Below are 14,016 nucleotides of genomic sequence, written 5' to 3' on the forward strand. Positions count from 1 at the left end.
ATCTCTTTTTTCGATAGAGTTACGAGTTGGGTTGATACAGGGAATGCTGTGGATGTAGCGTACCTGGATTTCAGTAAGGCCTTCGACAAAGTCCCCCACGACCTTCTGGCAAGGAAACTAGTAAAATGTGGGCTAGACAAAACTACGGTGAGGTGGATCTGTAATTGGCTAAGCGAACGAACCCAAAGGGTGATTCTCACCAATGCGTCGTCTTCATCATGGAAAGAAGTGACAAGTGGAGTGCCACAAGCAGGGCTCCGTCCTGGGCCCGGTTCTGTTCAACATCTTTATTAACGACTTAGACGAAGGGTTAGAAGGCACGATCATCAAGTTTGCAGACGACACCAAACTGGGAGGGAGAGCCAACACTCCAGAAGACAGGAGCAGAATTCAAAACGATCTTGACAGACTAGAGAGATGATTGGCCGAAACTCACAAAATGAAGTTCAACAGGGACAAATGCAAGATACTTCACTTCGGCAGAAAAAATGGAAATCAAAGATACAGAATGGGGGACGATGCCTGGCTTGACAGCAGTGTGTGCGAAAAAGACCTTGGAGTCCTCGTGGGGAAGAAGTTAAACATGAGCCAACAATGTGATGCGGCAGCTAAAAAAGCCAATGGGATTCTGTCCTGCATCAAGAGGGGAATAACGTCTAGATCCAGGGAAGTTATGCTCCCCCTTATTCTATTCTGCCTTGGTCAGACCACACCTGGAATACTGTGTCCAATTTTGGGCACCACAGTTGAAGGGAGATGTTGACAAGCTGGAAAGCGTCCAGAGGAGGGCGACTAAAATGATGAAGGGTCTGGAGAACAAGCCCTATGAGGAGCGGCTTAAAGAGCTGGGCATGTTTAGCCTACAGAAGAGAAGGCGGAGAGGAGACATGATGATAGCCATGTACAAATACGTGAAGGGAAGTCATAGGGAGGAGGGAGGGAGCTTGTTTTCTGCTGCCCTGCAGACTAGGACGCAAGGGAACAATGGCTTCAAACTACAGGAAAGGAGATTCCACCTGAACATCAGGAAGAACTTCCTCACTGTGAGAAGGGCTGTTCACCAGTGGAACTCTCTCCCCCGGACTGTGGTGGAGGCTCCTTCTTTGGAGGCTTTTAAGCAGAGGCTGGATGGCCATCTGTCGGGGGTGCTTTGAATGCGATTTCCTGCTTCTTAGCAGGGGGTTGGACTAGATGGCCCTTGAGGTCTCTTCCAACTCTACTATTCTATGATTCTATGATTCTATGATTCTATGAATGTTTATATATATCTGTGGAAAGTCAGGCACCATTTGCCCTCCTCCTCCCATCAGGCTCTTTGCAAGAATCAGACTTTGGGGGTCTGGACATGACAGAGTAATGTGTTGTGGAAGGCTTTCATGGCCGGAATCACAGGGTTGTTGTGTGTTTTCCAGGCTGTATGGCCATGTTCCAGAAGCATGACAGAGTAAGTTGTGTGACAAGGTCACAGAGCAGGTGAGTCCACCTGGACACGTGTGTTGGGCAGCTGCTCTGGAGCAAACAACGGACCAGTCCTGCAAAAGGTCTGTGACCGAAGCTTGCCCTGTCCTGCCCCACTCCCTTTCCTCACTGGCTCCTGCCTGGTGCAACATTAGAGGGTAGGAGGCATTTCAAAATGCCAAGTAGCCATGGAAGGAGGCCCAGAGCTGGTGACACAACCATAGGCACCTTTGTCAGTGCTGGGAGTGTCAAGGACATCTGCAGCTTCTTGCCTCCTCTGCAAGACAGGGTGCCGCCCGCCGTGAGCCATGCCCAAGAGGCCTCAAGAGAGCCTCCCTCTCCTCCTTCCTCCACCGGGTCCCCTCGTTCCCTGGCATCGTTCAGCACTTCCTCCCAACTTGCTGCAACTCGCACTATTAGCTCTTGCTTTCCTTGCACCCGAAAGACAGGAGCTCACTTGTTTTGCACAGGAGGGGCCTCTGCATTGCCCCCTGGATCTTGGCTCCTGCGCAAAAGCCAGGTCAGGGTGCATCAGGTGCCCTTCCCTCGATCCAGGAAAAAAACCCAGTCCAACCAGCGGGAAGGATGGCCCAGACCCATCATTCCGGTTCATCCCCAGGTCAGACGCAGCCGGGCAGAGAACCTTGGAGGGCGGTGGGCTCCCCTTCCCTGGAGACCTTCCAACGGAGGCTCACTCTCCAAAAGGAGGTTTCCTGTTGAACAAACACTGGGAACATCCTGAAGGCCATCCTATGGGTGGGACTGCCTTGGAGGGCGGTGGGCTCTCCTTCCCTGGAGGTCTTCCAACAGAGGTTAATTGCCCACCCCTCAGAGGAATGCCTGCGTCGGCAGCAGCGAGGTGGACTAGATGGACCGTGAGTGAGGCTCCTTCGTGGCCGGGGGTTGGACTAGATGGCAGGACAAGCCCATGCCTACATTCAAGAAGGGAAGGAGCTCCCTCTCTCCCAGCCTCCCAGTGAAGGAGAAGTTCTGGGTCTGGAACCGTGGGAAGAGAGTGGGTGGGAAGGCTGGACAGGAATCCGGGCACACAACGCAACACCGCACACAAACAAACAAGCCAGGGCTCTTCCGCGGGTGGACATGGCCCAGCTGGACCGTGCAGCTTCCCTTGGGCCGCTCACCAGGCGAAGGGCCATGTGGGCAGTTCATTGGGCTCCTGGCCGGACAAGTGACTCACAGCTTTTGGCCTTTCAGAGGGGGGGTCTCCTTATGGCTCTGGGGGGGCCTGGACGGGCAGCCTTCCCACAAGCAGAGGGGATGCAGCTGTTTCTGCAACGCTCAACGCTTGGCATCCAAACAACGGCGAGAGCTTTCGGGCCTGGAGACAGGCTTTGTGTGTTTAAATGTCTACGTCTGCTTCAAATGGTTTTGGATGATTATTTTTATCCACTTTCTAAACTGCTTTTAATAGTTCACTGCTATAGGATGATCGATGACTGCTCTCGTCTCACTCCCTTCGTCCTGACTCCACCCTGAGCCCCAGACACCTCCCAGAGGGTGACCAGTGAAGGCCAGTGTCCGGAGCAGAGGCAGGTCGGTGCCAAGCCTTGCCTCAGAGCGAGCAGGGTGACCTGAAGGTCAAACTCCCCACCATAAACAGATGCGTCCCAAGCGTGTCCACTCTCAGCGTGGCTGGAAACACCTGGAGGGTGAACCACGAGACGGGACTACTTACCGCATAGTCAAACTGGTGGTTGAAGGCTCGGTCATTTGCTCGGAGGTGCCTCTCTTCCTCTGCGGAGGAAAAAGAGCGGGTTAGAGAGAGTCATGGATCCACAGCAGTGTCTATGGGGAGCCCTCCATCTTGGCAGGGACCCCGGTCAGAGGGCGAGGGTCAGTGGCAACAAGAAGGGAGACCGACAACAAAGCTGGCCTGATAGGAGAGGCCACCCAAGCGGTCACTCCTGAGGCGGCTAAAGGAGGAAGCACCTCTGCCCAGGTGCTTGCAGAGAGGAAAACTCCATGAACTTGGGCTGGAGGGAGCAAAGAGCTCAACCATCTCCAACTGAGAGCAGAGTAGAAACTCTCAACCTCCGTCTGGACTGATCTCTGGCTGGTGTCATCCTGACTGTCAAAACCTGGGGATCACTTGCCACTTTTTTGCTATTGCATGGGGGTTCCAAACCCAATCCAACCCATAATAATAATAACAATAACAACAACAAATGCAATTAAGGCCAAGATCGAAAAATCAGCTGATGACCCAAAATGCAGACTGTGCAAGGAAACCGACGAAACCATTGATCACATCCTCAGCTGCTGTAAGAAAATCGCACAGACAGACTACAAACAGAGGCACAACTATGTGGCCCAAAGGATTCACTGGGACTTATGCCTCAAGTCCCACCTCCCAGCAGCAAAGAACTGGTGGGATCACAAACCTGCAAAAGTATTGGAAAATGAGCACGCAAAGATCCTGTGGGACTTCCGAATCCAGACTGACAAAGTTCTGGAACACAACACACCAGACATCACAGTTGTGGAAAAGAACAAGGTTTGGATCATGGATGTCGCCATCCCAGGTGACAGTCGCATTGAAGAAAAACAACAGGAAAAACTCAGCCGCTCTCAGGACCTCAAGATTGAACTTCAAAGACTCTGGCAGAAACCAGTGCAGGTGGTCCCGGTGGTGATGGGCACACTGGGTGCCATGCCAAAAGATCTCAGCCGGCATTTGGAAACCATAGGCATTGACAAAATCACGATCTGCCAACTGCAAAAGGCCACCTTACTGAGATCTGCACGCATCATCCGAAAATACATCACACAGTCCTAGACATTTGGGAAGTGTCCGACTTGTGATTTTGTGATATGAAATCCAGCATGTCTATCTTGTTTGCTGTGTCATACAATAGTAATAATAATATAATAATAATAATAATAATAATAATATAATAATAATAATAATAATAATAATAATAATAATAATAATTTGTATCCTTCCACCATCTCCCCTTGGGGACTCGGAGTGGCTTACATGGGGCCAAGCCCAACAACACAATTAAAATAGAGTAGACAAAAACATAATAAAAAATACACAATTCACAGTATAACATAGGTAAAAACAACAATATAATATAAAACAAATATTATAACAGTAGTTTATAATATCAACCAACCACCAGGCACAATTTCTATTGTCTTCATGGAAGGGGAGACTAAAAACAGCAGTACAAAATAGGATAGTGGTTAAAGTGTTTTTTTAAATATATATATTGTTATTTTGTCGTTTTATCCCACTCCCACCCTCCCCTCCTTGTACATGCAATTTATACAAAAAACTACAGAAGTTACATTTGAAGTATCAATCTCAATCTTAATTTTTCCAATCCACATCTTAGTACATTCTCTAAATAGTTCTTAACTTGTTCTCACATCCCCTTGATTATTGCAATCTTTTCAATTTTCAATCTATATTATTCCATTTGCAATTTGGAAATGGAAGGGAAGGGACTTCCATTTGAGTCCCTTCGGGTGGGGGAAGGGCGGGATAGAAATATTGGAAATAAATAAATAAATAAATTTGTTATTTCCACATTATATACTTATACCAGTTTGTCAGATAACAGAAGTGAAGAATATACAAAAAGAAAAAAATGGTTGACAAATTAACAGCATGTGCAAAAATTGTTTTAGTGAGGGGTTTGGAAAGATAAAACAAAATGGACTCTGATGGATAATGGTTGAAGTGCATAAAAGATAGGGACCTCGTAGGTGCAGGATTGATTGATTATTAATAACATCATCTGGAGCTGGAGCTGGATTATCTCATGACTGTCTCGCCAAAAGCCAAAAGGAAGATCCAAGTCTTTAATTGTTTCCTGAGAGTGGATAGCAAGCTAACCCTATCCTCCTTCTGTCCATTGTGGCCCCGATGGCACCCACTTGCCCACCCGTGTCATGAAACCCACTTAATAATAATAATAATAATAATCTTTATTTATACCCCGCCACCATCTCCCCACCGGGGACTTGGGGCGGCTTACATGGGGCCTGTAAAGAAGTGTATGATTATATTTTGTTTATAGATGATATGTATATTTGATTTTGTTTGAACAGCCAGGTTTGGCTAAGTTTAAAATGGTGAGTATTTCAGTTGACCATATGTATGGGGGAAGGTAGCCATCTTAGAATGCTAGAACAGGTTACCATAGCAACAGGGGCGGAGCCAACCGCCGCTTGGAAAGGAAAAGGGGAATGTTTTAAAACCCAGTTTCAGTCTGTGATTTCCATCCACAGTGAAGGAACTGATTCTCAGGTGGAGAATCAAGGTGACTCAGAAGAATTTGGGTCAGGCCTAAAATAAAAGGATTTATTTTAGGAGTCTGTGATTCTCTAGTCATAGAGAAGGATCTGATTCTTGTGTGGAGAATCAGGCTGACTTAAATAGAGAGATTTGAGTCAGATTTAGGATAGACCAGATTAGGCAAGTTAGGTGATTTGTCTAGGGTCAGTTGTAGAGTCTGTGGATTAGAGAACATTAATCCCAGGGGATCCAGTAGGATCAGGGTTTAGTGCAACTTAAAGAAAGAAGTATTTTGAAAGTTTAACCACCTCATAACCGTTGTAACCATTAAGCGAAGTGCCTTTACCAAGTTATCTGAAACCATCAAGCTCTGTACCTGCAATAAACTTGTTTTGATTTTATTCAAATCAAGCCTCTGTCATACTCTCATATTAAGTTAAGTAACATCAACACCTGAAGTGGAACAAATAGGGAAAGCTTATAAGAACCAGTACCATCTGCCTGACGTCTCCATTGGTGGCAGCGAAGAAGAAGATAATCCAACGAATCATTAATTAACATCATCTCTCACAAAACATCTTTATTAAGTGGTGGTATCTGTGTGTGTGTGTGTGTGTGAGAGAGAGAGAGAGAGAGAGATTAAAAAGGGTTCCATCTCTGACACACATTCCTGTCAGACACCTCACCTCTGTACAATATTGGTGGCAAAGCTGAGGGGATTCAAAGAGGGATTCCATCCTCTGCCACCTCAGCTCCCTACATAAATTGGTGGCAGCGGTGGGATTGTTCTGGGCCATGCCCAGAACAATACAATATAACAAAATATAATAGAACAACAAATCATAGCACATTAAACAACACAATAAAAGAAAATATACACTACATTAAACAAGGTCAAAGAACAATAAAACCAAGGGCGGGCCACATGAACACTAGATTAAAACTCGAGGTGAGAAAGGAAGTAGGAGTAAAAACCACAGAGGACAGGGTCATAAAGTGGTGGTGCGATCTGGAGGACAAATATTGAAGGAGAGCAGCAAAAGGGATGTATGTAGTGATTACTCTCCAAAGGCACAACGGAAGAGCCATGTTTCAGGTCTTTCTTAAAGGCTGCTAGTGTGGGGGCTTGCCTAATCTCACCGGGCAGTGAGTTCCACAGTCGGGGGGCCACAGCAGAGAAGGCCCCCTCCCTCGTTCCCACAAGGCGGGCCTGAGATATTGGCAGTGGCGACAGGAGAGCCTCCCCTGACGATCGAAGGGATCGGGCGGGTTTATGGTAGGAGATACGGTCACGAAGGTAGGTGGGTCCCAAACCGTTTAGGGCTTTATAAGTGATGGTCTACACCTTGAATTGGGACCGGAAAATGAACGGCAGCCAGTGGAGCTCCTTAAACAAGGGAGTAGATCTCTCCCTGTAACTCGCCCCCGTTATTAATCTGGCCGCCGAGCGTTGGACCAGTTGTAATTTCCGGGCCGTCTTCAAGGGAAGCCCCACGTAGAGCACGTTACAGTAGTCCAGTCTAGAGGTAGCTAAGGCATGGACCACCGTGGTCAAGTCAGACTTCACGAGGTATGGTCGCAGTTGGCGCATGAGTTTGAGTTGTGCAAAAGCCCTCCCGGCCACCGCCGACACCTGCGCCTCAAGCGTCAGCGCTGAGTCCAGGAGGACCCCCAAACTGCAATGGACCTGTGATTTCAGGGGGAGTGCAACCCCGTCCAGCACAGGCTGCCACCCAATACCCCGATCCGATGCGCGACTGACCAGGAGGGCCTCTGTCTTGTCAGGATTGATCCTCAGTTTGTTCCTCCTCATTCAGTCTGCCACAGCGGCCAGGCACTGGTTCAGCATCCGGGGGGCTTCCTTGGAGTTACACTTACACTCCCTCTATGATGGGCAGGCAATTCAGGGCCAACTGACACCCCCCCCCTTCAGTTAGAGGGGCCCAAAGCAGGTCAGTGGTGCAATGTGACCCCAGGCAAGATGGTCATGCGCTACAACCCCAGTGGGAAAGTACAAAGTTTGCATATTTCTCACCTTCCCTGAATAAACCGATTTCCCTTGCCCTAAAACCACATCTGGATTCCAGATATGTTACGCACAGCAAAATAAATTCTCTGCCAACTCTGCCCAAAAGCGTTCCTGTGGGAAGAAGGACTCTTCAGTCGTGGGAGAGGGCAAAGGAGACTCTGGGCAAGAAGAGCACTTGCAGCCACGAGCATGCCCAGCCCACTGACCCTTGACTAAAATGTATTTTAAAGAAGAAGGACAGTGATCTGAGGACACCAGAAGCCAAGGTGGGTCATGGGATTTGCAGAGTGGCAGGACCAGCGTGAAATAGTGGTCTGAAAGCTGGACTTTGGACATGGAGACAAGAGTTCGAATTCCCACTCAAGTCATGGGGGCCCACTGGGTGGTGGTCTTGGGCAAGTCACACTCTCTCAGCCTCAGAGGAAGGCCATGATGGCAAACCTCCTCTGATAATAAATCTTGCCTTGGGTAACATTGCCTTAGGGCAGGCCTGGGCTAACTTTGGCCCTCCCTCCCAGTGTTCTGGACTTCAACTCTCAACATTGCTAATAGCCAGTAGACTGTTAGGAATTGTGGGAGATGTAGTCCAAAAAACCTGGAGGGAGGGCCAAAGTTTGGCCCAGGCCTGCCTTAGGATCAATATATAAAGTAAGGAAGTATAAAGAAAGAAAAGCAATATTAACTATAAGAAGGAAACACAGTAGTAGCAGATCATGCTAGAATACAAATAATTTCAACAACAAAAAAGAAAAGAAAAAAGTTTTTTCCTTAATAGTATGCTTCTCAATAATAATAATAATAATAATAATAATAATAATAATAATAATAATAATAATAGAAGAAGAAGAAGATCAAAAAAGATCAGCTGAAGACCCAAAATGCAGACTGTGCAAGGAAACCAACGAAACCATTGATCATATCCTCATATCCTGCTGTAAGAAAATCGCACAGACAGACTACAAACAGAGGCACAACTATGTGGCCCAAATCATCCATTGGAACTTATGCCTCAAGTACCACCTCCCAGCAGCAAAGAACTGGTGGGATCGCAAACCTGTAAAGTCTTGGAAAATGAGCACGCAAAGATACTGTGGGACTTCCGAATCCAGTCTGACAAAGTCCTGGAACACAACACACCAGACATCACAGTTGTGGAAAGAAAAGAGGTTTGGATCATTGATGTTGCCATCCCAGGTGACAGTCGCATTGACGAAAAACAACAGGAAAAACTCAGCCGCTCTCAGGACCTCAAGATTGAACTTCAAAGACTCTGGCAGAAACCAGTGCAGGTGGTCCCGGTGGTGATGGGCACACTGGGTGCCGTGCCAAAAGATCTCAGCCGGCATTTGGAAACAACAGACATTGACAAAATCACGATCTGCCAACTGCAAAAGGCCACCCTACTGGGATCTGCACGCATCATCCGAAAATACATCACACAGTCCTAGACGCTTGGAAAGTGTTCGGTTTGTGATTTTGTGATACGAAATCCAGCATATCTATCTTGTTTACTGTGTCATACAATGTTGTTGTGTCAATAATAATAATAATAATAATAATAATTTATTTATATACCACTCTATCTCCCCAAAGGGACTCAGGGCGGTTTCCAACGTGAGTGTGAAACAACATACAATAACTTAACACAGCAAAATAAACACATCGTTAAAACCAGACAAAGACAATTCAGTTAAAATAAGCCATCACAGTCAGAACCTTCTCTTCATAAACAATGGTTGGGCAGAATCTGCTAAAGGTTACAGAAAAGCAAAGACAAATTATGAGTGATCCAATAACAGTGAGGAAGATTTGCGATGTGATTTTTAAAAAAACAAAACAGGAAAGGCTCCTGGGCCAGATGGTCTGATGGGTCTCCATTAGAAGAGTTATTATTTCCTCTCCGGAAAAAAAAAAAATGAATACTATTCTGCAGCATGGAAATATTTCTGACAGTTGGACAAAGCTGATATAGCATGAGTACCTAAAACAAAGCTTGACATTACTTAACACGTATAGACCAACATCATTATTGAATACTAATTATAAGTTGGTTTTATTGGAAAAATTGAAAATAATTCCAGAGGATTTCATTCATGGAGAACAATGTGGATTTCGCCCTAAAAGACAACTGAGATAAAACATTAGAAACATGTTGGATGTTTTGGAAAACTTGCAACAACACAATGAGAAGCAGATTATATGAGTCTACACTGCCATATAATGCAGTTTAGTGCAGTTAAACTGTATGATATGGCAGTGTAGATAGGACCTAAGATGCAGAAAACACCTTTGATCATTTGAACTGGGCTTCTTTGTTCAGAGCTCTTAGAGAAAATTGATTTTGGAAATAACGTGATTAAAAGGGTCAAACTGATTTATATTTCACAGAAATTGTTAGTGGAGAACTAACAAAATCCTTTGAGATTCAAAAAGGAAGACGAGAGGATTGTCTCTTTTCTTCATTTCTATTTAATTTAATTCTTGAAGTATTGGCTAGGGACAAAAGACATGAAGATGAGAGAATGTCCGGAATAAAGATTAAAAAGGGAAACTATTAATTGAATTAGTGATCATTTTGGGAAGGCTTTCTGGATAGCCCAGAAGTGTTAATGAGTACACGAAAGGCTTTTGGTGGGTTGGCAGTTTCAAGATCAATAATCAAAAAGACAAAAAGGTTGGTGAAGAATATGGGCGCAGAAGAACAATTACGACTGATGAGAGGAAAGTGGTTTGAAGACTGAGAACAAAGTGAAATATTTGTGTAGTATCCTAACAAACTTGAATTGCATGCTAATAGTAAGACAGAGGATGAAATTAGGAAGGACGTGTTACTGGGACGAGGCTCAATCAATGCCCTAATTAGTGTGACTTTCTGGCAAGGCACGAAGGGGCTGAGTGGCACCATTAGCACATCATTCCCGTTAGGTAGAAATGCCTCAGCATTGCATCTATGTGAAAATACACCTGGGAAACGACTGAGAGGGTTGTCAGAGTAATTGCAGAGCAGCAGTAGTTGGATGGAATCAGTGGAACGCAGAATGAAGTGACACCCAGAGACGATGGTAAAACCATATACAAAGTTTTACTGTATGCAGTAATAATCAAGGCAAACAGACTTGCAGACAATGGACGAACACAGGACTTGACTCTCACTCTAGGCAGACAGAACTCGACTCAACAACTGAACTGATGCAATCAGCAGTGCACACACTTGTGTCTGGACACTCCCCGGTTCCAGCCACACATCAAGGACATCACAGCTTCTCAGTAATTAACTCTTTACAGACTATAGCACACTCTGGATGATGCAATCAGTATGCAATACAGGCAAGACACAAATTTCATTTAAACACTACCAATACACAAATCCCACATTAACAAGAGTCACGATGAAAAACCTGAGGGGCATTCAGAAATGGCTGCGTCATAATCATGTGACGTTTATGACAAGGTGTTGCATCGGCCATTTGTCCCTTACTGGTGACCAGGGAGAGGAAATGCTCAATCTCTCTCTTAGTCTCTTCTCTTGCTATTTTTTGTCTGTCTGCTTGTGATTCTTGTGTGAATCTCGTCTGTCTCTGAGAATCGTAAGTACAAATCTGACTGTGGATCGATGTATCCTGATTGTACAATTGTCAATATGCAACAATGAAGATGAAAGGACCAGGCTGTGGCGCAGCTGGTTAGTAGCCAGCTGCAATAAATTACTACTGACTGAGAGGGCAAGAGATTGAAGCCAGCCCGGGTTGAAGTAAGCTCCCAACCATCAATAGCCTAGCTCACTGTTGACCTAAGCAGCTGAAAAACAATTGCATCTTTCAAGTAGGAGCCCCCGGTGGCTTAGTGGGTTAAAGCCTTGTGACTTGAAGGTTGGGCTGCTGACCTGAAAGCTGCCAGGTTCGAATCCCACCCGGGGAGAGCGCAGATGAGCTCCCCCTATCAGCTCCAGCTCCATGCGGGGACATGAGAGAAGCCTCCCACAAGGATGGTAAAACATCAAAAAACATCCGGGCGTCCCCTGGGCAACGTCCTTGCAGACAGCCAATTCTCTCACACCAGAAGCGACTTGGAGCAAGTTGCTCCTGACACCAAAAAAGAGAGAAGAAGTAGGAATTTAGGTACCGCTTATGTGGGGAGGCTAATTTAATTTACGACGCCATATAATCTCCAGCAGCATGCAGAGGAATGAGGAAGTACTCCATCAAGGACTTGGTGTCACAGTGGATGATGAAGCAGCAGCTCCCCCTGTGGCCGGAATCGAGCATACCCTCATGAAGCCGGAAGCTGGAAAGTTAAATAGCCTCTGTGTGTGTCGTTTGTCTAATGGCATTGAATGTTTGCCATGTATATGTGCAATGTGATCTGCCCTGAGTCCCCTTTGGGGTGAAAAAGGTGGAATATAAATACTGTAAATAAGTAAGTAAATACAATAGTTCCAGGTAGGTCGTGACTAGAAAACTATAAGTCACTTCTCAAGCCTGGTGATGTCAGAGGGGGCGGGTCATGCCAAAGATGCCATAGGTCAGAATAGAGCACGCAATGAACCAATCTGCTCCTGCCATTGCATTCAGTGCTCACGATGCTCTCTCTGTGACCCGGGAACCATGGATGGGATGCTGGCAGCCACTTTGCAACCAAAGGAGGGCGACTAAAATGATCAAGGGTCTGGAGAACAAGAATCCCTATGAGGAGCGGCTTAAAGAACTGGGCATGTTTAGCCTGCAGAAGAGAAGGCTGAGAGGAGACATGATGAGAGCCATGTACAAATACGTGAAGGGAAGTCACAGGGAGGAGGGAGCATGTCTTGGAGACTAGGACGCAAGGGAACAATGGCTTCAGACTACAGGAAAGGAAGGAGATTCCACCTGAACATCAGGAAGAACTTCCTCACTGTGAGAAGAGCTGTTCAGCAGTGGAACTCTCTGCCCCAAGGGAGTGTGGTGGAGGCTCCTTCTTTGGAGGCTTTGAAGCAGAGGCTGGATGGCCATCTGTCAGGGGTGCTTTGAATGCGATTTCCTGCTTCTTGGCAGAATGGGGTTGGACTGGATGACCCGTGAGGTCTCTTCCAACTCTATGATTCTATGATTCTATGAAACTCTAAAAGCCTTGCAAAACAGGGCTGGGCCATTGTGTGGAGGAGATGGGGAGACGGCCAGAAGTGCAGAGAGGAAACGGGAAGGGACGGCTCTTGTGGGCAGATTTAGAGCATGAAACACCTCAGGAATGCTCTGGCACCCGTTTGAAAAATGGATCTTTACCAGGATCTGGGAACCTGAGAGGGTTGTGGGGGGGGGGGGGTGGATAACATGTGCAGTGCCCATCCCTTTGGTAGAACTACAAATCCCATGGCCCCGTAGGCCAGAGCCGTGGGAGTGCTGAGCACTATCTCTCCGCATGGAAAATGCTCCTCTGCCCCCGCTTTCCCGGCCGGGGCCTCAGCGTCTGGCGGAAAACAGCTGCCCTTTTTATGGTTTGGTTGCTGGCTCCTGCCTCTGGATTCACATTTTCCAATCTATTATTTCATCACCAGCCGCTTTGCTTTGCATGTACTTTTATGCTGAAAAGCGGGACAGAGAGCGTTTGGAAATCTTGGAGAAAGTGCCGCTGACCATGTTTGGGTTTGAGAAGGCGCATCTCTCCGAGGAAGGAGGGGCCTCGCTTGCCGCCTCTCCGTCTATCACAATCAACTAAAAATCCAAAGTTCCTCAAAATAAAGAAGCAGCCAAATCCAAAGAAGCAGTCAAACCTCCCTGCAAATAGCACCCCATAATTGTGCCCTGTCATTACCATCACATGGACAGATTTCCCTGGAAACTCTTAGGCTGCCATGTACACAAAAAAGTCTGAGATCCGACACTGCGGTTGTGCAACCCAAAATCTCCGGACGCCAAGTTGCATATTGATTGTGCGACACACTTCCGGCATTAAATGAGCCTCCCTCCCAACAGAAATTAAAAACAGATCCCTCCCTTCCTTCTCTCAAGAATCAAATAAAAACTTTCCTGTTTAGACAGGCCTTGAACGAAGGAAACGAAGCGGGGTTGATAAGAAACACCGTAATGCTTACGGATGGGAACAAAGTGCAGTATAATCTGACACGATGCCACAAGAATGTGAATGTCTATTGTTGTTGTTTTAAGCTGTTCATTTAATAATGTTTGATACTTTTTATTGATGTACTAGCTGTACCCGGCCACGTGTTGCTGTGACCTAGTCGGGTTCAATGGGAAAGAAAGGATAGAAAATCATGTTGTTTTCCTGC

At 46.3% G+C, this 14,016-nt stretch overlaps 1 protein-coding gene across 6 annotated transcripts in view; it reads right to left on the reverse strand.

Annotated features, from left to right (window-relative positions):
• The window catches only part of LOC100552359 (phospholipid-transporting ATPase ID), a 121,605-nt gene that overhangs the window by 71,719 nt on the left and 35,870 nt on the right, over positions 1–14,016 (reverse strand). For all 6 annotated transcript variants that reach the window (XM_062966491.1, XM_062966493.1, XM_062966492.1 and 3 more), the window contains exon 3: positions 3,155–3,213. In XM_062966491.1, coding sequence (XP_062822561.1) covers positions 3,155–3,213 — 59 coding nt within the window. The remainder of the gene's footprint in view (positions 1–3,154; positions 3,214–14,016) is intronic.

Source organism: Anolis carolinensis, unplaced genomic scaffold (genome assembly GCF_035594765.1).
Source record: "Anolis carolinensis isolate JA03-04 unplaced genomic scaffold, rAnoCar3.1.pri scaffold_21, whole genome shotgun sequence".
NCBI lineage: Eukaryota > Metazoa > Chordata > Lepidosauria > Squamata > Dactyloidae > Anolis > Anolis carolinensis.